This window comes from Liolophura sinensis, chromosome 1 (genome assembly GCF_032854445.1).
Source record: "Liolophura sinensis isolate JHLJ2023 chromosome 1, CUHK_Ljap_v2, whole genome shotgun sequence".
NCBI lineage: Eukaryota > Metazoa > Mollusca > Polyplacophora > Chitonida > Chitonidae > Liolophura > Liolophura sinensis.
In genome coordinates, this window is record NC_088295.1 from 58,138,435 (window position 1) to 58,165,520 (window position 27,086).

At 38.5% G+C, this 27,086-nt stretch overlaps 2 protein-coding genes and 1 non-coding gene across 4 annotated transcripts; 2 read left to right on the forward strand and 1 right to left on the reverse strand.

Moving 5' to 3' along the window:
• Positions 1-1,049: 1,049 nt before the first annotated feature.
• Positions 1,050-17,049, reverse strand: LOC135481719 (metal regulatory transcription factor 1-like). Of its 2 annotated transcripts, none has more exons than XM_064761382.1 (9): positions 16,726-17,049; positions 15,244-15,381; positions 14,490-14,569; positions 9,344-9,488; positions 6,686-6,817; positions 6,158-6,231; positions 4,310-4,566; positions 3,337-3,472; positions 1,050-2,620 (listed from the first exon to the last, which is right to left on the reverse strand). In XM_064761382.1, exons 1-9 carry the CDS (start codon positions 16,941-16,943, stop codon positions 1,653-1,655), a joined length of 2,148 nt encoding a protein of 715 aa, XP_064617452.1. In that variant the 5' UTR covers positions 16,944-17,049; the 3' UTR covers positions 1,050-1,652. The 2 variants fall into 2 exon arrangements, with proteins under 2 accessions (XP_064617452.1, XP_064617453.1); XM_064761383.1 differs by lacking the exon at positions 16,726-17,049 and adding an exon at positions 16,227-16,342.
• Positions 17,046-27,086, forward strand: LOC135481720 (small ribosomal subunit protein eS4-like). The gene is made up of 7 exons (XM_064761384.1): positions 17,046-17,084; positions 18,722-18,802; positions 22,271-22,451; positions 23,574-23,671; positions 25,110-25,281; positions 26,130-26,259; positions 26,889-27,086. Exons 1-7 carry the CDS (start codon positions 17,082-17,084, stop codon positions 27,013-27,015), a joined length of 792 nt encoding a protein of 263 aa, XP_064617454.1. The 5' UTR covers positions 17,046-17,081; the 3' UTR covers positions 27,016-27,086.
• Positions 23,090-23,223, forward strand: LOC135462229 (small nucleolar RNA SNORA16B/SNORA16A family). Its single transcript, XR_010443448.1, has one exon. It is a non-coding gene; the product is annotated as a small nucleolar RNA SNORA16B/SNORA16A family (small nucleolar RNA).

Below are 27,086 nucleotides of genomic sequence, written 5' to 3' on the forward strand. Positions count from 1 at the left end.
CTGGATCTACCGGTCCCAAGGATAAAAGAAGAAAGTTGAGGACAAGAATGTGAGAGTGTAATAGACTGGCAGGCAGAATGCTTTTACAGTAGACAAAACTGCGACAGATTTCAGTCTGGACATGATGAGAAAGTTAATGTCACATATGTAGACTGGGAATGACTCATGTGAGTAATACCAGACGGAAAATTATCAGTCTACAGGTACTTTGATATGATCTTAACTTCCATGGCAACCAGTGAGGCAAGCATTACATTTCCATCACAGCTACATACTCTTAAATGTGAAGAGGATATCGTTCAAATGGACCCTGTCTGCTACAGTTTTCAGACATTTTACAGACTTAACAAATTGAATACTGTAATAGTGGTCATTTCAGACTAACAATACCGCAGGGATGGCGATTCACCAGCCAAGTTCGTTTCACGTCTTTTCAGCCTGATTTAATCATATAAATCATGAATAAATAAATCAACATCTATACAGGTCTATAGATAACAATATATATACACAAACAGATGAAAATCAAAACGTAGGTGTAGAACAGCACAAAACAAACCAGAACCAGTTGAACTGGACACATCAGGGTAAAATATCACCAGGAGCAAAGCTGTTTTTAAACAGTGTAATTTACAGTACTAAATTGTAGATTGCTACAAAAAAACCTCAACACATATACTAAAAACACAGTTCTACAACATGACTGATTGTACAACGTAATTCTAAATTTGTGCATTTTACTAACTGTTGATGCAGATTTGAGTGTCAAAGATGGTGCCTTTGATTTTTCTTTTTGCTTTTTGATTTCTGCATAATATGCAGTATGGTCAAAAATATTTCACTTCTCTGATGAAGGTCATGATGGATGTCTTTGATAGCAGGCATGAAATACAAACTGGGTCAATTCTATTTCCAACCACCTGCTCAGGAGTTTGCAGCAGATGTAACTTGGCTATGGCTAAACAGCACTACTTGCCTGCTGCCAGCTGGTAATATACACTGCCCAGTAAAGCTGTGTTTCCGCAATTGCATTGGCAATTGCATTCTTTGGATAACATCAATCCTATAAATACATGTATGTCGGACTGTTAACATACAGTGAATGGAGCATGTTCCATTTTTAACCCATCAAATGAGCATTTACAGCTGGTCTGGATAGATGGGGAAGTAGAAAGGGGTTCGCACACCTTAATGATTTCAATTTTCCAGGCTTTTTCCAAACGTTTTCAGGCCCAAAGTTTGCACTTTCCAGGCTACTATCCAGTTAAGCATGCACAAGCTTCAAGCCATGTAAAATAAACCTACTAGCTGAACTTCTTCAAACACAGCAGTGCATCAAGCAATTTCCAAGCTGCTGGAATAAAAATTTCTCCAAGAGAAAGTCAGTGAACTACATGTACATGTACTGTATATACGATTTAAGCTCAGTTTAGTTCTTAAGCCTTCCTGCATAAATATAGATCAGTCTACAATACAAAGCTTGTGCTCAATTCCATAAATTTTCCAGGTCCACCCACTAAACCCCAATGATTTTCCAGGCTTTTTAAATGAACCGTGTAGTCATGAATCTGACACGGTCAGCACACTGGTCACGGAAACACTTTGTTGAACATGGCAACAAAAAATGCACATGCATGGCCTTGTAATATGGGTTACATATCCAGAAAGTCATTCAGGGAGATTTGGGATGATGTCTGGGAGGCACTACACGTAGGAGGCTCTGATTTTCCCGAATCCTCCTCTTCAACAGCAGAGCCAGAAAAAATGACCAACTGAAGGGGACGTGATGAGGTAGCACTACTAGCAGAAGGAGGGAGGTCTGTGGCACTGTCCAACAGTGCAGAGTCTTTCAGGTCAGCGATGGCCGAGGAGGTATTGGTGGGTGTTGGTATCTCCATTGGGGTTGGGCCTAATGGGCTGATGACCGCGTCAAGTTCGCAGCACGGTGTGATCTCAGGCTGGCAGCTCTCCATGTCGTCTGGTAGCGAGCTCGTTTGAATTGTGGTCGCTGCAGCAGTTTGCAGGAGATCAGGGGCCACCAACGACGTCACTCCTTGCGCAGGTGGATTACGCACCTCCAAGGTAACCGTCTGAAAAGGCTGATTACCTGTCGCTACCCCGATCGGGCACTGTTCATCTGCTGCCTCAAGAGTGCATGTACATGTGTCGCCTGCCCCAGGTATTGAACCGGGATTTATGGACAGTATTTGCATCTGAGGGTTGGGTACCGTTAGTGTTGTCGTGTTCGACCCGGTTGACTGAAGAGATGCCTGAAGACTTTTGCCGGGCTGTACAGAAACCTGGTTCCCTTGGATAGCAACCTGGTTACCTTGAACTGTTACGCCATTCCCTTGCAAGGTTACCTGGTTGTCCTGTAGTGTAACAGGCGCAGTCTGTAACGGCGTGCGATTTGCCGTCAGCGACACAGACTGTTGTTGTGGTAATCCAGGAATCACTATTTGCAGAGGCTCTCCAGGCAGTGTGATGCCCCCAGTGTTGGTGATATAGACATGTTGAACTGTCATGGCAACTGGGGTGGAGTTGGGAGGTGGATGGGTTGAGGATTGCACCTGCTCTATAGGTATCACTGGTTGAATGATCTCTGTAACATTGGGCATCTCTGAAATCAACAACACATGCAGATGTGAGACACGCAGCTTCTGTGTTAAAAATTTATTACTGTAATTCTTTTTCACATGTTTGCAGCATGTTTATTCAAACATTTTCTGAAGGCATTGAATACCCTGAAATTTGCCAATCCAGTCAGTACAGTGTTGTCTCCAAAATCACAGTATAAACAATAAATGTTAGCACCAAGCTCAAGAGCCATCACTCCCGACTCAAGTCCACATGGCTATGTGAGTAAAGCAACTTGCCAATATGATGACTTGTCATTCTGAAAGTTTTACCCTTTAAAGGATATATGAAAGGAACTCTAAGAAAACTATAGTTAAAAGGTTATGCCACAATAATGTTTTTTTTTTGTATTTTTTAAAAATTTTTGTGGAATATTTAATATCTATCAATTACTCCTCTTTCTTATGCATATTTTTGATCAATGGCGGGAAATGATGTCATTGATGAACTTACTGGGAAAGCAGGACAAGCTAAGCAAGAATCCCACCCCACCCACCCTACCCTACCCAAGCATCCACCCACACCCCATTCAGACGTTTTCAGATATTCTGACACAGTAAATCTACAACTTTCACATGAAGTGACGGCAGGCTACTCAACTTCTGGACTAGTCATACGTGCCTTAGGAAAACTGTGCATGTAGCTTTATGCAATTTCAGCTTACTAATCTTAGTAATGATGCCCTTGTATTGCACTCACCTGTGTATGAGTCAGAGTTAAGGGTGAGGAAGTTTTCTGTCATTGGCTGAACTTGCTCGAGACTTTGTGAGGTGTTGGTGAGAGTGTTGAGAAACTGTTCTGCAGTAAGACAAGTCCCGTCTAACGTCGACGCCGTCTGCAAAAAGGGAAGGCATTTTAAAGCATTGTATAGAAAATTAAAGCAAACTGTTTCAAACTGTGTAAAATTTTCATTGTAGCTTGTCTACTTGCAGGCAATGCAGGACAAGATGCTTTACAGACCCATAAACTAAAAACTTACCTGATGCAATTACTGATTGACAGATTTAATGACTGTAGTTTACTATCATACTCAGTTACAATTGGAAACCTCTGCCGGCAACCTCCAGATAAACAGTGACTTCGTTTATCATTAGCATGACAGAAAGTGAGCCAGTGCCTTAAATAGTCACTTATATGACACAGATTACATGTATGTATATAATTTACAATGAAGTGACAAATTGAAGAGATAGCTGGAGTCCATAAATGTAAGTTATCTTACGTTTTATTTATTTATTTATTTATTTGATTGGTGTTTTACACAGTACTCAAGAATATCTCACTTATACGATGGCAGTCAGCATTATGTTGGGTGGAAACCGGGCAGAACCCACGACCATCTGCAGGTTGCTGACAGACCTTCCCACTTACGGCCTCTTATGTTTTAAATCTGACCTCACCAGGTTGTATAAGGTCTATGCTGAACATGACAGTAGTCATTCGTTCATGGAGTGGCTAAAGTTGCATGTCATGACCGAAACACATCCATAAGAAAGAAGTCCATTTAAAACAAAAAATATGTGCACATTCCGTGAGTTTCTATCAGACAATATTCCTTTAATATCGTAAAAGCCAGTCAGTGGCACTTTAACTGTTTGAGCCATCGCATCTCCAACCACCCATCCCTCCTCACTCCCCAAATAGCCCTTTGCACACTGGGACAGATACTTACAAGTTGAGCAGTAACTGGTACAGAAGGGACAGCACCTTGCGGCATTAGAGGAACCGTAGCTGACAGCACTGTGTTGTTGGGGATAGGTAGGGAGCACATCTTTGCATCGCCTCTGTCTGGTGACATGTCCTGCCCGTCTCCTTTCTCTGTGTTACCATGGTTGTCTCTCTCATGCCGATTTAAATGTGATTTAAGACTGTACTGTGTGGTGAAGGACTTGTAGCATCCAGTCTGACTGCAGGCATATGGCTTCTCACCTACATGAATGAAAAAATGTATTACTTATTTTTTAATATTTGTTTGATGTTTAAATAGTTACTGAATAATGTTTCGAACATGTGTTTAAACTTTGTTTCTAGGGTCATGATAGAAGCTTAGGTGTAACAAAACGGAAAGATGCGAAGTACACACCCCTCTTTTAAATGGCATAGTGACCAATGAATAAATTATCAGAAAGAAATGAATTAACCTAAAATACAATTTTCTTAATAAATATGGTGCTTTCTGTGATGAATTTAACTCTTTCAAACTGTAACTGTTTTGAATATTAATTTTTTTCCCTGTTTTGTGCTGTTCAACTTGCCAGACTCAAGAATGTTTCACTTATTCGATGGCTGCTAGTACATGTATTTTATAGGTGGAAGACCTTAAAGAGTACACCAACAAGTTATGCTGGTGAACTTTTCCTTGTGTGAATTACATAATATTGGTGGAAGGTAATGAACTTCACACAATACTACATGAAATCACTGTCATTCATAGAAGTCCAAATTTTTACAACCGGAAACTCAAAATTGAGTTTTTTCTGGTCCAGATTGAGTTTACCTATATTATAAAAACCAACTACAACCTGGTATTGAGTTTAATTCTGCTCTAGGGATTGGTAATTTTGCAAAGGTCAAAGTATATATATATATATATGAGAGAGAGAAAGTTTAATTTCATTTGAGGTTCACTTCTGATCATGATTTTATTGTTGGTACATACATATCCTTCTACAAGTATATTATCATGATCAGAGATATATAATTGTAAAATAACAGTTATAAACCCTTGTGATGCATGTTCAGTTGTTGGTTGTTATATTAATGGAAAGAATGGAACTAACAAACGTTATATCAAAAGTAAACATGTGCAAAAAACAGAGATAAGTCTTATCTTGCTTAGAGGCTTATAATGAAACTTATAGACCATGCATTTTCACTTGTTGGTTGTTACAAATATTAGAAGAAAGAAACTAACAAATATTACAAAGAAAATAAACAAGGTCATATATAGGCCTACACACACAAAAAAGACAAAGCTTATTGTGATCAGAGGAATATAATGTAAAGTATTTATTATTGGATGGAATTTATTTTCGCGGGCTTACTTCAAAGATGGGTTCACTGGAATTAATTGTCGTGTAATTAATCATGGAAAGTCACTAGTTAATTTTCAGATTATCATAGTGGCTATAATCCTTTATTGTTTCCTGTAGTGATGCTAATCCACATAATCTGGATCAGAGGTTAAAACAACGGGGGATGGATTATCACTATGTAAGAAAATAACTTTCGCACTTACTGTACACTGTATTCAAAGAGCCTTCTTTTAATCAACTGCAGTTCAACGTAAAACATATAAATTCACCATTATACCAGGGTCTAAAATCGACGTTTACGAATCCCTGAATCAATTGCTTTTTTTACCACGATGACCAGAAGAACAACAGAAACAAAGATGAACTATTTAGTACCTGATGAAATCATCGTTCAATGTTTTGCTTGCCGCCTTGGTTTTCACAATAAAATAAAGAAACAAGGGTTAGATGCCTTTTCAGTCTCAACATACACTGCATTGTCTTACCTGTATGCGTTCTTTGATGTGTTTTTAAATGATGACTGGCTGCAAAGGCTTTCCCACAATCTGACTCTTTACACCTTCAGGGGAAATAACAAAATAACTTAACTGCACAATTATACCACTAAAATATAGAACCAATATTTTTTTCTTATAAATATTTATTTTCACATGAATGCAAACCTGAGGTCAAAATATTTGTTAAGATAGCACCCTTAATATTTACCATAACTTTGCTTTAGCTTGAATGAAAATGCTTGAGCTAGGAGATACACACAAACTACTTGTACGTCTGTACAGGTTAGCTATTAAATGGGAGCCACAGACATAAACAAGCTGCACTTTTGGTAACAAATTCTGACAAAGGCAACAAACAGTTAAATTTTTGAAATAAATCTAAAACAGTTAAATCCTATTGCTAACTCGTTCTTAGAGTATGTTGCTTACAGCAGATATTATGTAAATAAAAAAAAAATACTGACAGAACCAATCTAACTAAACCAGTTGCTTAGTAGCAGGTAAAAACAAACACACCTGTATGGCTTTTCCCCTGTGTGTGTTCTTGAGTGTTTGCGTAGGTCACTAAGGGTGGTGAAAGTCTTCTGACAACTCTTTGCATCACAATTAAAGGTATTGCCAGTGTGAATTCTTTGGTGAGCTCGCAGTCTGAAATTCAGAATCATAGATCAATTTACTTTTCATTAAGATAAATCTTCCAAGTATTAAACAAGTTATTCATTTATACAATGGTTGTCAGTCTGAGTGGGATAAAAAAAACAACCTTTCGTGAGTTACTGACAAACTTTCCCACATGTAACATACCGATACACACACTGTAGACTATTTGGTGGAAGCCAAATAGTCCTCTACAAAAAGACTGGAAATGGCCACACAAGTGTGGAAATGGACACACAAGAGTTGTTGACTGCTCAGTGTACAATTTTAACACAACGAACATTCCTTCAGTGAGATGAGATGATACCTTGCATTTATTTACTTATTTGATTGGTGTTTTATGCCGTACTCAAGAATATTTCACTTATATGGCGACAGCCAGCATTATGGTGGGAGGAAACCAGACACAGCCCGGAGGAAACCCACAACCATCCGCAGGTTGCCGGAAGACCTTCCCACATATGGCTGGAGAGGAAGCCAGCATGAGCTGGACATGAACTCACAGCGACTGCATTGGCGAGAGACTCCTGGGTCATTACGCTGCGCTATCGCGCTAACCAAGTGAGCCATGGAGTCCCCATGATACTTTGTAACTTACAAAGGCATTCAGTGGCTCACACTCTTTTTTTTACCAATTACATGTAAAAGCAAAACAATAAATCCATTCAATACTAGTTCTCCACCTTTTCGCTGAAAATTAATCACATACATGAAGGCTTTATGTTTATCATTGTCATTAAATACCAGCAAGGCTTTAAGTTTTAATATCCAACAAACGTGTGCTTCTTCCACAGCAGTTATCTCCCTTTATGAGGGCTTGGATGTCTGCTTGTAAACAACCAGACGGTAATTATAATTCTGCTATCGACATACAAATTTGGAGATCTATTTACTGTAATTCTTCAACCTATTTGCATGTTTGCAGGATGTTTATTCAAGCACTCTGAAGGCATTACTCTATGTTGACTGATAAAAATTACACTTCTGTAAAGCCCTGAAACTGGCCAATTCAACTAATGTGGTTTTGTCCACAAAATCAAATTAAAATTGTGCAAAAATTGCACCGAAAATTGATCTTTCATACGCAGAAAGGTTGAGCAATTAGGGTACAATAAACGTACACTGTTTTTTTTTGTTGTTATAATAAAAAACATGGTGCATTCTGTGGGGTGGGATATCAGGAACTGTCATATTACACAGCTGTTATGCCTTTTTCTGTCAATATCATTATTTTGTACATAAATAAATTGTCAAAGAATAGGAATAAGGCCTGGAACCATTTGAATTTCAAATAGGTAACTCTATCCAAACAGGCATGAATGATCTACCATTGACAGATAGATGAATTCTTTGGCAATGTATCAGCCTATGCTATTGTACATGTACATGTATCCTAAGTGTAGTTAACAACCCAGATTTCTGCAGGACGGTGTACATGTATACTGGTTATGAAAAATTCACATTCTGAAATAGTATGTATTACATGTGCTTTTAAGGTACAGTCTCGGTACGCACTCTGACACCATCTATTTGATGGACAAATTCACCTGTAGAGTGTGTTGAAGGTTTTCTCACAGCCATCAGACTTAAAAGGTTTCTCCTTGGTGTGTATTCTGACACCATCTATTTGATGGACAAATTCACCTGTAGAGTGTGTTGAAGGTTTTCTCACAGCCATCAGACTTAAAAGGTTTCTCCTTGGTGTGTACTCTGACACGATCTACTTGATGGGCAGCCTCACCTTTAGAGTGTGTTGAAGGTTTTCTCACAGCCATCAGACTTAAAAGGTTTCTCCTTGGTGTGTACTCTGACACGATCTACTTGATGGGCAGCCTCACCTTTAGAGTGTGTTGAAGGTTTTCTCACAGCCATCAGACTTAAAAGGTTTCTCCTTGGTGTGTACTCTGACACGATCTACTTGATGGGCAGCCTCACCTTTAGAGTGTGTTGAAGGTTTTCTCACAGCCATCACACTTGAAAGGTTTCACCTTGGTTTGTACTATGACATGATCTATTTGATGGACGGACTCACCTGTAGAGTGTGTTGAAGGTTTTCTCACAACCATCACAATTGAAAGGTTTCTCCTTGGTTTGTACTATGACATGATCTATTTGATGGACAGACTCACCTGTAGAGTGTGTTGAAAGTTTTCTGACAGCCATCACACTTGAAAGGTTTCTCCTTGGTTTGTACTATGACATGATCTATTTGATGGACAGACTCACCTGTAGAGTGTGTTGAAGGTTTTCTCACAACCATCACACTTGAAAGGTTTCTCCTTGGTTTGTACTGTGACATGATCTATTTGAAGGACAGACTCACCTGTAGAGTGTGTTGAAGGTTTTCTGACAGCCATCACACTTGAAAGGCTTCTCCTTGGTGTGTACTATGACATGATCTATTTGATGGACGGACTCACCTGTAGAGTGTGTTGAAGGTTTTCTCACAGCCATCACACTTGAAAGGTTTCTCCTTGGTGTGTACTATGGCATGATCCATTCGAAGGACAGACTCACCTGTACAGTGTGTTGAAGGTTTTCTCACAGCCATCACACTTATAAGGTTTCTCCTTGGTGTGTACCCTGACATGTATCTTCAGGCTGTAGGAAGTCAGGAAAGCTTTCCCACACCCTTCTGTATCACAGATGAAGGTGTACTCCCCTGAAAACACAAAAATACTCATTCAAATATATCCAATGTATGTATACGGATATATATATATATATATATATATATATATATATATATATATATATATATATATATATATGGTATGTACGCTTGGGGTCTTATGTCATAGTTAACCATTTTTCAGTCACATGACGAGGAGGAGACATTAGGTGTGGACACATATACTGTGTTTTCTTGTCCATCCAAGTCCATCCCGCCAAAGTGCAGACACCACTGAAGCATCATGCCGAAGACACCAATCAGTCCAGTTTCCTCATTCTAACCTCTGAGTACCAGCGACAAGTACCATTTTTAAAGTCAGGCATGACTCAGCCAGTGTTTGATCCCAGGTTTCCCGGACTCTGAAACAGATGCTCTAGGCCACCACAGCGGTTCAATTTACATGCATGATAACACCTAGAAACAACAGGAACATATTGTGCATTTGCTATGGCTATGAAATGAGACACAAATGCACAACAGAAGGTCTTCCAGCAACTTGCGGATGGTAGTGGGTTTCCCCCGGGCTCTGCCCGGTTTCCATCCACCATAATGTTGGCCGCCGTTGTAAAAGTGAAATATTCTTGAGTACGGCGTAAAACACCAATCAAATGAATAAATAAATAAATAATAATACGAACGATTTCAAGAGGTGTCCCTCTAGGATACCAGCATGGACCCCTACAAGAATACAATTACTGATGTAAGGGAGGTAACTCGGTATACCCATTAAAAGCTGGAGAAATCAGCTCTGTTTATTTTGTGGAGTTGAATTTTGTGCAATACATAACAATTCGTATTGACATTGACAACTTAGTTTCTATATGCACATTTTCATTCTAAACATTCTAACACTGTGTTTATCATGACTCACCCTATTACCATAATTTGAATGACATTAAAATGCCCTAATCAGAATTAGATAATATTTTTCACTATTAAACATAACAAATGTGTTTCTCGAGATGCAGAGGAGAGCCAGGAGTAAAGTACCCCTCTTTGCCATACACCTTAAGATCGCCCGACTTCCCAGTCAATTAGAACTAGGCTTGCTTTCTTGCAGATGTGTGGGGAAGTAATATTGTTTATCTTGTCAAAATAATTGCAACAAAAAAGCAAAACATCCACAAAAAATAAATACAATGTCAGCGGAGAGTAAAAAAAAAATGTAGAAAAAGAGGGAGACGGGTTATATAATAAAATAATAAAACACTGAATTTGAAACAGATCTCTATGTACAATATTTCCCACTTTTTCTGTATATTAGCAGGTCACATGCACTGTAGATGTATGTGTGTGTTTTAGTCATCAGCCATTTGATGCAGGACTTGATGACAGCTTTACTACCTGTAGATGAACTACCTGTATCAATGGCTTGTCAATGTCCATCTAGTGCCTAATTAATGAAAATGTCTATGTCCCAGCAAAACAATCCTCTTTAATTAATACATTTGCTTCATTAGCAAAATTAACACAAACCCACGTTGTTTTCTTTCACTTGAACATGCTTTTTCTGAGTCACAAAGACAGCACAGACATGTAAGACAGTCCCTTCAAGGGGTGACACCGACAAAAAAGCACGTCCTATCAAAAAACACCACCATGGCCATGGCTAATGAAGGGACTAGGGGAGGAGGGACAGGGGGGTAACCTGGGCTGACATGACACATGTACCAGGAAAACGAGGACAAAGGCCAGCACATTAATAATAAATAGATCCATTTCCTTGTTGAACAAAGCTGACCCGTAGGTCTCAGCAGGCGACATATATAATCACACTGGGCTGACTTTCGTCACATCCATTCAGTGTCAGGAGCAACCCAAATACGTGCTTTAGGTGTGTTCTGGTTTAAATATCAGGCTTCTTTGTTTGTGATTTATTATGTACATTATAAATGTAGATGTATCGCATGTAATTTCCACATATTAGTTTACAGCACAGACACATGTATACCACAAATATGTGCGGGATATGCACTGTACCAGACCACTGGAACAATGGTTCCAAATCCTTGGACTTCTTGCCATTACATACATAGCTGCCCTAGTTTTAATTTATAGATGTGTAATAACCTAAAGAGTATTGGATGGTGGTGGTGGGAGGGGGTGGGGGGGGGGGGGCGGGGAAGTAATTCATTGTCTGGACTTTAGTGACTGCTTAAACATGCATCCCGAAATGTACTCTACCAAATAATATGAAAAATCTGAATTGCGGTCAGTTTAGTTTCATATTTTGTTCAGCTAAAAGTGCCTTTTATCACTAGGACTATGGATGGTCAGCGGACTTCCTCTCACAACAATGTTGGTCACAGTCGTATGACACTTGAAAATGGCGTAAAACACCAATAAAATAAAATAAGATTATCACTTGGAAACATATAATGATGCAGGATACATTATGCACTTCAGCAAAGCATCCAATTATGCAGTTTTCCTTCTCTTAAACCAAAGGTCTATACGCGTGACAAAAGATGAACAGAAAAATTTGCCGATCATTCACTCATTCTCCAAGATGTTTTTTTTTTTTTTTTAATTTTTGGAACCAGTTTGCCTCACCATTTGTATGACATTCAAACATTAGTGCCCATTTTGATGTTCAGTATATAACTAGATGGTACACAAAAAGCTATCCAAAATGCAAGATGAATAAATGATACCATTATTGCCGGATTTGACAAATGTATGATGGGATATGTTAGATAATAAGTGCAAATTTGCAGGAACTACAAATTACAACATTCTGAAAAAAAGCTAATGTGGCGTGAATACAGTGCCCAATGGTTAAAGATTAGAAAGTGAATAAGTGATAAACTGACATCAAAATATCATGTAAAATTTGCAGATAAATAAACATAAAGCATGCATGTAATAAAAAAGAGCAGTTCAATTAGTGCACATGGATGCATACAAACGTACGATATAAAAATAGCACATGGCCATCTACGCCTATGCAACAACTTGACAGGCTTCAATGACAGCCCATGCTGGCTTTCTCTCCGGTCTTACATGAGAAGGCCTGCCAGCAACGTGCAGATGGCCGTGTGTTTCCTCCCACTATAATGCTGGCCGGGGTCATATAAGTGAAATATTCTTGAGTACAGCATAAAACACCAATCAAATAAATAACTCAACTCAACGAAAGCCCATGACTCCTCTCAGTTCTACTTTTCAGGTTGAAACAATGCTCATGCCCATTTATAGTTTCATATCTCACAAAGAGTCACATGAAATTTGCTGAACTGCATGAGATTGCCCAGCATTACAATGCTGTAACATGGCCGTGAATGCCACGGTCAGGTGTGAAGAGATCCTGGTGATGTGATTAAACATCAGTCCTCCTTCATGCATACTACTGACTGTTGTGAATTTTGATTCACCAAGATTTGTATCACATCCATGAGCACATCAAAATACACATGTGTATATATCTACAGGTAATTAAATATCAATATATAGTATGTTAATAAAATCTTTAATAGTATTTGTGCAGAAACCATCACAGCAAATAAAACTTTGAGGTACATCAGTACATGTATACCTGTAACCATGTGAACATTACAGATTATACAACAAGTCTGCAAATAAATATTTAAGTGGCACCTGACAATGTGTCAAGTATCTATGACTTTGTGCCTGACATCTTCAGGGAGATATTAAATATGGACCGCAGACAGACAAAATGGTAAAAATGTTTAAATAAATCTTTGCTTCAATAGATATCCTGCCTTACTTTTTCTCCCCAACTGAGTAAACTTCTATATTCTGCTCTGATTGGGAAAATCATAAGATTCCGCTTATTTGACACTTTCACAGTATTAGGCCTACTACAAATAGCGCCACCTACATGTATGATGTCACTTCCGAACTATGTCCATGTCATTTTGCAGGCTTGAGACAACAAGAAACATTTTCAATCTTGGTTCATTTTAGCACTTTTCGAGATACATTAAAACAAGACAATAATGGTCTGGTATTACGTTAAAGCAGAATTAATCTGTGTCCTAAAGTAGGCATTTGATTTGCACTTGATTGTCACTGTTGATGGTTGATGGTTTATTAATATTCAGAGCCAACAGGCCAGGAGCCCACTTACAGGTCTGATAACAGGGATAGATACAGAGTAACAGAAGCGTATAATACACATATGTAGAGCTAGGTAAATATAAAATACAATTTTTGTACAAAGAGAGTGTAAACACAAGTAATGACGTAAACTAAAGTAAAGAATGTTTAAGTACTTGTGCTGCTTAAAATAATGCACAGACACTAAAACAGCATTATCTGTGTTGACTAACTTCAACCAAATTGTGACATCAAATGATGATTTACAAACCATCTCGAGGTTAAAAAAACAAATTCCAGTGATCCTTAAAAATATAATCTACATCTACATAATGCTTTTTCATTTCTTACATACATGTGCTCAAGGGATACGAGTTTGATTTAAATGCTGTTTTAACGCCATACTAAAAGGAATTTCAAATTATCATAGCAGTCAGAATTATCGATGGAGATACCGGAGTGCTTGTGGTAAGCCATCGACTTTTATGCAAGTAACTGGCCAAATTTTTCAACATGTGCGATTGAGATCTGCACACAATATTGATTCTGGACATCTGGTCTATAATGGATGTTAGCTGGCACAGATGCCCACGTGTAATGTTGGGTGCTTATTGTCGCCAAGACCTCACAAGCAGCGACTTCACAAACTTCCTGTCAAACACGAGTTTTGAACTCTCACTTCATGTGGAGTTAACAGAAGTACATGTAGAAGAAGCTTTCCAGAGGATCTATAATGTTCCCATGTTTTTGTGTCATTTTGACCATGGGTGTTGGGCCCAAGGGGGCACAGGCGCCCAAAAAACTGATGCAGGGTAAGTGAAATATTCATTAGACCCCAATCAAATCGATAAAAATATCAAATGTAGTACAGACCAGTCATTAAAATGTGAACAACAAATACTCACTGAAGAAATGATTTATGTTATTTACCTTTATGAGTCTTTTGATGGGTCTTCAAATTGCCTGCTGTACTATAACTCCTACTGCAGCCTTGATAATTGCACATAAACCTGGTGGGAAAAATAAAGTGCAAATGTTGACATTATGAAAGTGGATACAGAAATTGTATCACATGAAACTCAAAGATGGTTTCTTAGAGCTTTTTAGCCTGTGAATGAAGGAAATTCTTCATTCTAAAAAACTAAAAAAAACAAAAAACTTTTGTATTGAAAAACTATCCACTTTTTTTGTTCAATTTACTTGTTAGTTGTAATACCAGGTTGATTTGTCTGGGAACCAATTTCCGGAAGTAAAATGGCTCTAAATATGGAGGCGAGTTAACCTCACTGATTTCGTTCCAAGGCTGCCGTTGAACCAACACTTTGCCTGTTCTTATAATATGAAGACATGCATAAGTACCCCTTGGCTAGGTCCTGCCCCAATAACATACATATTGCCTTTCTCTGCATATCACATGTATTGATTCTCTTAATTGTTGTATATCACAACAAGACAAACAACATATTTCTGTTCTATGACATTCTTAACTATTGTTCTTGCTCAGAATGATTTTCTTTCAACTTGGTGTCAATACATGTATGTATTACAACATATTCAACATATCATTAATATTAACATATGTGTCGCAAGTCCTTAAAATGCTCCAAAAGTCCTTAAAGTAAGTAAATGTAGGCAGGCTACAAGAAAATCCTTTTTATTCCTGATCTCTTGTTTTTGTTTTTACCTTTTGACCTCCAGAGTCTGAGTTTTGGGATCATGACTCTCTATTGTAATGGTGCATGTGGGGTTTTCTGGCATGGGATTATCTCCTGGATGTATCTGCATCATGATCTTATCCTCTGATATTGTGTGTTGGATATACCTGTAATATAAAACAAAACATTTAAAAAATAATATCAAAGAATATGAAAAGTTTTCTTTTCTCCCTGCTTCTTCCTCTAAGAGACACAGTATTTGTTTATTTGATTGGTGTTTTACGCCGTACTCAAGAATATTTCACTTATACGACGACAGCCAGCATTATGGTGAGAGGAAACTGGACAGAGCCTGGGGGAAACCCACGTCCATCCGCAGGTTGATGGCAGATCAAGGGACACAGTAGAAGAATCATTTAATAACAGTAGATCAATGCTCTGTTAGAGAAAGGTAGCCACTAAGTATTACTATAGGACTTCTAGTAACATATTATCTATTAAAGTTTCACAATAAGAAAATGAAAAGAATGTAAAAAAAGAAAAAAAACATTTTACTTACCATAACTGAAATTCAAATACATGGAGTTAGATACACAATTCACAAAATCAATATGAACAACTGCTACAGTAAAAAAATTAGAATATGCATTGATAGACCTCACTAATGCCTCAGAATCGGCATAAAGGACTTGATGTTTCACATAGAGCTAGAACATGTGAGCAAGAACTTCGGTTTGACATCTGTAGGCTGTTCACTGCATATCCTATGACACTATGAATGTGGGTATGCATGTATGATGTGACTACCTGATTTAAAAAAAACATAGAGGCCAACACAGAACTATGCAATGACATCAAAAACCTCTGCAATCTTATTGTGTAGGCTTGTATGTGCACAAGTTTGTCTAATCCATCACTACACTAAATGTGCTAGATCAAGACTAACATTGTGAAAATTACAGTCAATGTATTTGAAATCTGATTCTGAGGTTATGACATTTTATAAATTTACCTGCCAAAATACTGCATTCTCAGCTAACTTTGCTGTGTAAGTCCATGAAATATCACTTTCAGTTTTGCATTAGTACTGATGGAAGTCCAAAACAAATGATGGCAAATACACCACTCTTCATCACTGCAAAGATGGGAACAGATCTTAATGTGTGAACTATAACTAGAACAAAACCGAATGCAATGTGTACTGAAGATTTTTTTGTAATGTGGCCTGTCTGTAGGAAAATGCATCTATCCAAAGAAGAACCATGTGCCGTGTGCATATACTTTGGTCTCGTGTGCAAAATAAAATGTAGGGTATCCTCAGGACAGCCATATTTATTAGATAGGTTTGTCTGCTTCACGTGTAGTATCTCTGAGCATTATAGCATCTTGTCAACCAATGCCATTAACACGATTGCTGTTCTCTCTGTAGCCCAACGGAATCAATGACAACAATCAACACGTGCTGGCCATCACAACATAAACGCACCGGCGGATCACTAAGTTATACTCACCCCCCATTTTCGTCACTGACATTTCCGTCCGTTTCATCGTCTGAATGGAATTCAGCTACAGTTTTAAATGACGTCGTGGTCTTTGTGCTCTCCTCGAGTTTCCTTACATGTGGTTTCTGGTCCATCTCTGTCGTATTTTCGTCTGTCAACTCTTCAAAATCTTCGCTTTCCATGCTGAAGGAGAAGCTGTCAAGTCGGGAAACAGACTCAGTTAGCATAAATATATAACAAGAATTTCTATTGGACGGCTGTTTTGGAATGAACCAATTAGAAGCTTTGTAACATCGAGAATACCATCCACCCGGAAGTAAAACCTATGTGAACCTTCGTGGGCCCTTTTCCGCTAGCTATCCAAGATGGTGGGTTTAGGCTGTGGTTGTCAGTAATAAAATCAAGCGTAATCGTTACACTTTTTACATGTTGTTCAACACACAATGGCTGTTGTGAAGAAAACAGAACACGGCCCTTTCAGTTTAACGCAATTTGAGCCTGTTATCTTTGCCGATTGACTGAAATCATAGTGTTGAGTTTATAGATAGATATGTGTTAAACAAGCATGTTGTTAGACATTTATTGTGAAGCCCAAAGTAAAATGGGTTAGATCTGACCTACAGTCTGCACTAAACGCAATATTTTAATAAGCTCTAGAGTTGGTCCGAAATATCCGTTTTCTTAGACGTAATGTTTTCCTGAACGAGAGGACATTCGGACAACTGGTGGCACTTTACTTCAGTGATTCAAAACCAATCTGAACGCGATAAGCAGTTTTGCTTGTTGAACAGAGTAACTGTTAAAGCATCAGCTCTAGGCATACACATATGCACAAACACAACTGCTGTTGCAGTCGAAGGAGCTCTCATCTATTCGAACTCAGGCTTCTCAGCCCGTACGATATTCATTTGTTGTTCTCGACGTACGCTATATCCATAGGAATCTATGCATGTAGGATAAGTTGAGATGCCAGTTAGGAGTTCAAATGCATTAGATCTTTGGGTTGCAATGGGGTAGCGAGACTTGACATGCACTTGATATTGATTAACAGAACAAAATAAAATGTCACATTGACATTTCAGACAGCTACCATTTTGTTAACAGAAATGTTGCCGAATCTTGCAGTGCACACAAGCACCCGGCTCGCGTACTTCATTAAATATCTGTTCATTGGAATTTTACATTGGAAATCATGCCTACATTCGTGGTAACTTATAGAAAAAGCAAAGGGGAAATAGGAAATGTTAATTTGAAATGTTGCTAGTTTATCAGTTGTGAAAAGCAGCTGCGACCTCAAACTTCAAAGGCCACTGACTGTGACTGATTTGCTAATTTGACCACAGCTGCTCTTTTGTTGGGAGTGTGGTGGCGCTGCACCCTGAAATGCGAATGTGACTTGTAGTACATATGATACTCTGCCTCTACTCCTTGACTATCTAAAATTTCAATGGGTGTGACCCATTTAATCTTGGATGGCCACAATTAGTCAGGGATTACGCTGACGTTAGGTTTGACAAAATTTTGTTTGGCCAAGGATGGCCCCAAAGCAAGTCAGAGTGTGCTTCGTTCAAAAGCCTGATTCATTTAGCTGCCCTTGTCAGATAAATGTATACCGGGTCTGTCAATACAGATGTTCGCTTTGAGCATCAGCTAGGAACCTGTACATATATATCACTGCAATAACTTCATTTTCAGTAAGATTGGGACAAGTAAAATTAAATTTATTCCATCAATTTGATCTGTCCACTTGGATTAGTCAAGTTTAAAATTTCCAGCCCGTATTTGATTCTGACCTGTTCTGTCTCCGACAATCCGGCAGTTGTCAATGTTGAACCCTGATAGGTTGGCTAGGGAAAATGCAGAAAGTGTTGTTTAAACTGCTTCACCAGAAAACTCGTAATTAGTTCATTATAGTCTCTTTGACTGCCATTTGTTATCATATGTTGCCGTGTGTGTATACGCGGAGAGGTTCTGTTTTATGATTTTATTGCTTTGTTTTTGACAGGGTTACCGAGGGCTGAGGAAGCATATGAAGCGCCTTACGGCGCCCAAACATTGGATGCTGGATAAACTGGGTGGTGTCTTTGTAAGTAACAATAATATTGTGTAAATGTGATGACAAAATATGATTGACGATCTTTAATTATGGTGGATAAGTATGTGTAATTTGTGGTGTTTATGCTTTAAGTTGGATGGGGCCTCCGTGGCTCAGTCGTAATGACCCAGAAGCCTCTCACCAATGCAGTCGCTGTGAGTTCAAGTCTAGCTCATGCTGGTTTCCTCTCCGGCCGTAAGTGGGAAGGTCTGCGAGCAACCAGGTCTTTCCACCCACCATAATGCTGGCCACCTACGTATAAGTCAAATATTCTTGAGTACGGCGTAAAACGCCAATTAAATATATTAACACCGATATAATTGGTGATGAAATTCTAACAATTAAATCTGTGTGAGGAATAGTAATATAGAGAACGGAGAAATCCCAAGTGGAGATATCCTTATACTGTACGTGTATCTGAATGTCTAGTTCTCTCAGTGAGACATATAGAGATTTTAAGAATCCACATACAGTTGACGCCTGAATTGCTTACATTTGCACAGCAGTACTTTTTCAGCATGGCACAGCATTACTTTTTCAAAAATACTTTTTGTAATGCTTTCGTTAAGAAATCAGATAAATATTTGGCGGTACGGCTTATCGATCCCACAATAAAGCGAGTTTGGTTTATATAGTTCCTCCAGTGTGTTTTTTTTTAAATAGTTCTTCCCGTGTTCATTTCTAATAGTCCAGTGTTTTTTAAATACCGGTAGTTCCCCAAGTGGTTGTTTTTTTTTTTTACAAAGTTCCTCCGGAGTACAGGGTCGTTGTGATAAACGTAAAAGCATGAAGTCCATACAGAAAAGAATTCGACACTAGAATTCTAGAACTAAACTACCGGGCAAAAGAAACGTATAACCTTGTTCAGCACCACAAGAAAGAGAAAGAAAGACAGACAGTATCAACATGATAAGCATTATATTGCAATAAACCAGTTTCCAAGTTCTGTTCAAAAATTCAAAGCCATATGGATATTACACTTGCTGTCAAGCCGAGTAAAGAAGGCATGGGGTAAATCTGAAAAATTACACAAATGCAAGTAAAGGGACTCCCTTAAAAAGGTGTACCTAATGTCCTATCATGTCATAAGACAGATCGTTAGTAGCGTGTTTGAGCACCCATTGAATCAATTAAAGCCAAAATACGTCTCCTCATGGAAGTCGTCAGCCGCCAATCAAATAAATCAATAAATATAATATTGGATATCTCCCGTCTCCCGTCCATATCTGAAGCTGATATCCTAGGAAAGTGAAGTTCAGACTTCTGAAAAAAAAAATACACACTTAAGACTTTACAAACATAGCTCAGTTTTCTGTCATATACATGGTGACACAAGAATTCTCCTACAGTCATGGACTAATAGCCCTGAATTCATCAGAGAGGAAATTCTGTATTGCATCTGTATACATCCCCACGTACTGTTACGTGTTCACTACGAACCTCGTATGTGTTTAAGAGGACATCACGTGACGGCATTTTCTACACAAGTTATATGTTAAGTTATACGCCCCTCTTTATGGTGTTCAAAATGCGACATAATTTACATGTTTTTAAATAGAAAAGAATATAGGTTAAATTTATACTTTTTTGCTCTGGCCTAGCCCTTGCAGGCTCAGTCGGCTAAAGTATTACTGTACCTTCTAAATAATTGCAGACACTTGCTAATTGAGACTCACTGGAAGTAAGTGGGTAGATCACAGAAGTCTCCCACGAAGCGCTCACAGCAGGTCGTATTGACATGCCAGCTAGCCCAGCTGGAGTATACGCCTGTAAGGCCAGACTTTCCCGACAACTTGTACACGGCAACTCATGATTTCAGTATACTCATTTTTCAGTATACTCGCTTGTTTAAGAAAAATGAAAGACAAAAACATTGATACTGGGACATCAACATAGTGAAAATATCTTTTTGCCATTTCTCTACTCAAAACTTCCACCATGCCGTTTTTCCTAGCAGTGTTTTATAAACTATGCTATCCGATATTTGATGTTAAGTCGATGGTTGTGTGGCGTTATTTACAGGGGAACATTGAACACCCTGTCGCATTAGGTGTTATATCCGCAGGATTGTGTTGAATCGATGATTGTTAGTCTTCCTACCATCTTGTTTTGTTTTTTTGAGCCCATGTAAGAATGGAACGTGGATGGTATGCATTTTATTATTGAATTAACAATGTTGCCTTACAGATGTGGATGAAACACCTGAAGCTCGCGTGTCCCGACTTGTAGGTAGACAGGTTCTTTAGTGACCATGTGTCTACTTTGCCGTTAACATTACATTAATCTGATACCTGACTCTCAGTGAGGAGGGAAGAGGACTACACACTTTTTAGATTAATTAAAAAAGATAGTTGTAACATATTACCACAGGTATTTCAAGACAAGTTAGTAGTGCATGTACATCCATGTATATATGTCGTTAAATTAGCTAAAACAGGCTTTATACTTTTATTATGGGAGGAAAATCATTTCCAGATGCAAAATCATACATATATGTTCTGTGTCCTGTGTGGAAAAATGTGATCCCTCTTGCCAATTTGGTGAGGCTCACTGAGGCGACTACCGGTAATCTCCTACTCCCCGCAGAGAGTTTACTACTTAAAACAACATACCTGGCAAGGGACTGTGGTATACAGTTTCTGAAATGCGTTTGTAATTATTGAGAAGGTATGGTGATTGCGTTCTTGCCGTGATGGATCTACCCATATGTATGACCTGTTATTCAAATTCCGATTCTACTTATGTGTGTGCGACTTCAGTTCACGAGGGATTCAGGTACCAGGTGAAAGGCAGTTATTTACTCTGGGTTCTTTGATTTCCTCCAGGTTCTTCGGTTTTATCCAGGTTCTTTGGTTTCCTCCAGGTTTTTGGTTTCCTCCACCTGTAAGCCTAGCTGTGGTTGTTGAAGTAAAAACTTTCAAAAGCCTAAAGTACTGAATTAAAGCCCAATGAAATAAATTATTTTGTTTTGGCTGTCATATCTTCAATCCTTGATCAGTTTTCCCAGAGTTGAAAAAATTCTAAAAGGCACTTGTGAAGCCACCTTTGTCTGACAAGTGACATTTGTGGACGTTTGTTGCCAAGAGGAAATTCTTCTTTATACGGTCGTTATATACATACTTCATATGTATAGAGCAGACAAAAAGGTTGAAACAGTTGCTTTTTTTTCTGTTTAATTTCCATGTATTGAGAATTTTTTGTTTAACTGTATTTGTGGTGTTCCCTTTGCTCATAATTTTTGTAAGTATCACAGATTTTTGCTTTAAAAATGATTACTGAATTATGGCTAAAAAGTTTTAAATCTCCTCTTACATGTGAGTTACCACTTCTGGGATCATAGTCAGCATGCGAGTGATATATTTGAATAATGGAAAATTTGACGATTGTATACCCTTAAAAAAACCCCCAAAAAACAACCCTTGATACTTGATAATCACCGCTTTGATTCTGTTTTTACAGGCCCCTAGAGCAAGCACTGGCCCACACAAGCTGAGGGAGTGCCTTCCCTTGATTGTGTTCCTCCGTAACAGGCTAAAATATGCTCTGACCTACACTGAGGTGAAGAAGATTGTGAAACAGAGACTGATCAAGGTTGACGGCAAGGTCCGCACTGATATGGGATTTCCTGGTGGATTTATGGGTAATTTCTTGTACAGTGACACTATTTAATATTGGAGGTTTCTGGAAAATTTCATGACTATTTTGAGGCCTCAAAAATTCAGGCTGAAGTCAAAAGTGCAATAACTATTTTCATTCGTAAGAAACACGGATACCTTTTATTATGATTGTTTTTACCCAAAAGTTGTTCCCATGTTTTAGTTTTTTTGTTGGTTTGTATGAATTTCTTCATGTGCATGCTTTACCATTAAGATTAGGTTAACTAAATCTGAATCTACGAGTTGTAGAAATAAGCTGCTTTATGAGAACAGTATCAAAATGGAAAAGAAGTAATCAGCATCTCTCCCTTTAGTGGTAGAAGTCGTCTCCAAGCATACAAACATTGATATTTTTTTAATTCTGGCTGGGGGGAGGCGGGGGGAGGGAGGGTAAGCACACCAGTGTGGCGCAATGATCCAGGAGCCTCTCACCTATGAGGTCGCTGTGAAATCAAATCCAGCTAAAGCTGGCTTCCTCTCCTGCTGCACGTGGGACTGTCTGCCAGCAAGCTGTGAATGGTTGTGGGTTTTCCTTTTTTCTCTGCTCAGTTTCCTCCCGCTGTAATGCTGGCCAGTGTTGTATATGTCAAATATTCTTGAGTGCTTATCAAATACATAAATTCTTGGCACATTTCGAAGCCATGGTGTCTGTCTGTAGATTTTGTGGTCAAACTTGTGCCAATATCAACTCCTTCCAGACGGTCGCTAAATGTAGTTTACCATACGCATTTGGCATACATACTGAGGGATACAGTTCTAGCTATTTACATGTGGTAATACTTACTATCTAGTTTGCAATGGACATGGTAACATTAAATATGAACGTGACAGATCATGATTAAGAGATTAATGAAAATGTGAAAAATCATCCTGTCTGGTGTGATTGGAAAGTTGGAGCTAGAGCAGATGTGACTCGAACAGGGTGTAGCGTGGCCATGTATTATTCTCTTGGGCTATACATATAGTACCCATGCATTAGGTTTGCATTTAATAAGGATTTCACATGTAATATTGCACACACCTTAGTAAACTCAATTTACCATTAAACTCATCAACTACTCTTATGAGACTGTGAATTGTGTCTGATGGTAATGAATCTATTTCAGATGTTATCACCATTGAAAAGACCGCAGAGAACTTCAGATTGATCTACGACGTGAAAGGACGATTCACAGTTCACAGAATAAAACCAGAAGAGGCAAAGGTAATTGTGACTTCTTCATTCATACATTGTGTGAACGTTCAATTTTGAGTATTTAATTACTGTAAATCCTCTAAATGTTTACCCTAATATGTGCATTTTTATATGCACCTGAAAGTTATAAGATGTTATTTTTGGCGTTGAAACTTGCATTTTCCATTAGAATGCCCAGCAAAGTCTAACCATAATCCATAAAAATGGTCTACTTAGGCTCTGGACAAAATTATGGGGAATTTACACCATGTCAGAGTTTCAGTCATCGATGTGAAGAAAACCAGCTTCTGGTTAATCATTTACTATGTGTTATGTTTTTTTTTTTGATCTGAAAAGTTGCGAATTTTCTGGAAGGCAAGGCAACGACACATTTACTCTAGCTCTCTAATGCTGAAGGTATTTTCCGAATAATAGTCCAAGCAGAAGCCTATGGCAGATAAAAGTTGTGGACTTCGGCAATGAAGGCCTCAGTGATAAATATAGATTTCTTGGAAATTGGACATAATGGAAGAATATTTCTTCCACTGCTTGAGCTGTTGATTCAGTTTGGCCTACTATATCATTTACAAGGAACTCTGGTGACCCTGTTTAAATAGCCCAGCTACAGATGCACAGCCTGTGTATTCCTGGTTCAGGTCATAGCTTTTGGAGGAGGTTGTGTGGGTGACCTTGACCCCTAATAAACATTAGGGGGTCATAAGGTGAATAAGGTTTGAATAAGGTGTAAAATAAAATGACAACGTCGAGCAAATGGGTGGTGTGAAATGATGTGTGAATCTTGAAAAATTTATCCAGTCATAGGTTTGTGGGACCTGGGCTGTGACGTAGTCTTTACCCATTAACTCTATTAACGACCTCAGGAAACATTGAACTACATGTAATGCCTAAGAATCGTTAGGAGATTGTATATGACCCGGATACATGTAGCCAAAGGTATTTGGTATACACTGAATTCCTCAAGGCACCACTAAAAGTCAATCAAGTTCTTTATATAACATGCATAAGTTAGAGTTTTTTTTTTTAGCATCGAGACCTGTATGTCTTAAAAACAGGGTTAAGTGATGTCCTGCAGAAAGACATGGCTGACACAAATGACTTCATACTTGCAAACATGCATGACTTCACTCCAGCGTAACTGCCTTACTCTTTGTCATATCTGTGAGATTTATTGTAACATAATATTATCACATCACATCAGGGAAATTTTTCGGAAACTGACATGGATGTTTTTCAAGACTCTTCATTTTCAGGTGATAGATGTTATTATTCATGGTAAATCTTTTTTGAACCATGGTGCTACTGTTAACTCTTTTCCATAGGATATCATTTTAATACTTCTGCCTGGTTTCGTGTAGGACTCAGGTAGCACTTCAAATACTTTAAAACTGAACTGATTGGCTTCCCTCAGCATGAAAACTAACACTGTTTTCTTGCCTGTTTATTACAGTACAAGCTGTGTAAAGTTCGGCGTGTTCAGACTGGCCCCAAGGGAGTGCCCCTGCTGTACACCCACGACGGGCGCACCATCCGTTATCCCGACCCTCTGATCAAGGTCAATGACACAGTTCTCCTGGACATTGCCACAAGCAAAATCAAGGACTTCATCAAGTTCGATTCAGGTAAAATCATGATGCCAATTTAACTATCCGATTCTTCAGGTCAACACTAAATTCAGACTGTTTGCAAGGTGTTTATTCAAGCCATATTCTGAAAACATTCTTCTGATTTGACTCGTACAGTTGTACATTTTGTGAGGCCCTGAAACTGGCCAATCTGACCAATGTAGTTCTGTCGCCAAAATTAAATTAAAAATGTGCATAAATTGCACTGAAAGTTGCTCTGTCTTGTGTGAAAAGGTTGGGGAATTAGGTTTCTGGGAGTAAATTTTAGGTGAAAATTATATTGCAGATTTTGTGTAAAACCAAAAAAACTTATTTATGGAGGTGTACATGATCTTTTTGACTTCTGTTGCTACGGTTGAGATTTTTAGACTACTACAGTACTTATGCCGGGCATGTAGTAAGGTATCACATAGTAAGGTATAAGGTTTCCTGCACCCAAGGTCATGGTAGACAAGTCCTGTGTCACTGTTTTGGACATTTTGCCCTAAAAATGTGCCTTTTTAAAGGCAAATAATGACCATGAAATATTTTTGGTGCTGAATCTGTGACGCATTGGGTATATAAAACCCTCACAATCAGGAAAAATTAGAAACTTAAGTCGTGGACCAAATTTCTGGTCAGTTGCAGTATTAAGTATGGCATAAAACACCAGTTAGTATTTGCTCATGTTGTTACAAGTCTTATGAAAAGGCATCAAAGAAATCATACACTAGATTCGGTGTAATGTAATTCGTTGTCAAATTTATGCAGAAGAGGTTTGTATGGTTTAATTGTTAAGTGCAGTTTGATGGCTGAGCCATTCGGAATCATTTATAGCTAATCTTTCCATGATTCATCATTTTCAGGAAACTTGTGCATGATCACTGGCGGTCATAACTTGGGACGAGTGGGTACTATCACCCACAGAGAGAGGCATCCAGGATCATTTGACATTGTTCATGTCAAGGACAGTCTGGGACACTCATTTGCTACCAGGTAAGTGCAAATGTTTTATTGACAATGAGCTGGTTGTTAGCATGCTAACACAGCACAAAGACCAAGGAGCCTGTCACCAATAAGACTGCTGTGAGGTTGTCTGGCTTATGCCAACTTTCTCTCCTGTTGTACGTGTGAAAGCCTGACCACAATTTTTCCCAGACCTGGTTTCGTCCTGCCATAATGCTGGCCACAGTCACCATTGACAATAACTTTGCAATATTTACTGTGTACAGAAAAAAAGGAGGTGGTGGGGGGGGGGGGGGGGGGGGTTGGTTTTATCAGGTATAAAATATACTAAACATTCCAGTATGGTCAAATAAATATGAATTCCTTTTGTGTACCCAAGATCTTTGTTGATATAGTGCATACCTAGCATTCCAGTTCCTACAGTTTTTGAAGAGCTAAAAGCTAATGAAGTTCTATCTTCAAAACTAATTGTAAGCTGAGAAATGCATTTGTGCTCCATGTTCCAGGTTTTGAAGAGCTAAGAGGGAGTGAGGGCTTATGTTGGAAACTATTTGTACACCTTAAAAAGAAGGCTGAAAAATGTAATTGTAATCTGTCATATTAAGACGTTTCATAAATCTTTAAATATCTTGATGTTCGGATTTTTTTCCGTCTTCCAGATTGAGCTATGTGTTTGTGATCGGGAAAGGAAGCAAACCGTGGGTGTCCCTGCCCCGTGGTAAGGGAGTCCGGCTGTCTATCGCTGAGGAGAGAGACAGGAGACTGGCAGCCAAACAATCACAGTAAACTTCATGAACTGCTAACATTGCACTGTGAACACCTGTCGTGTAATAAAGAAAAAAAAATATCAAAAAACA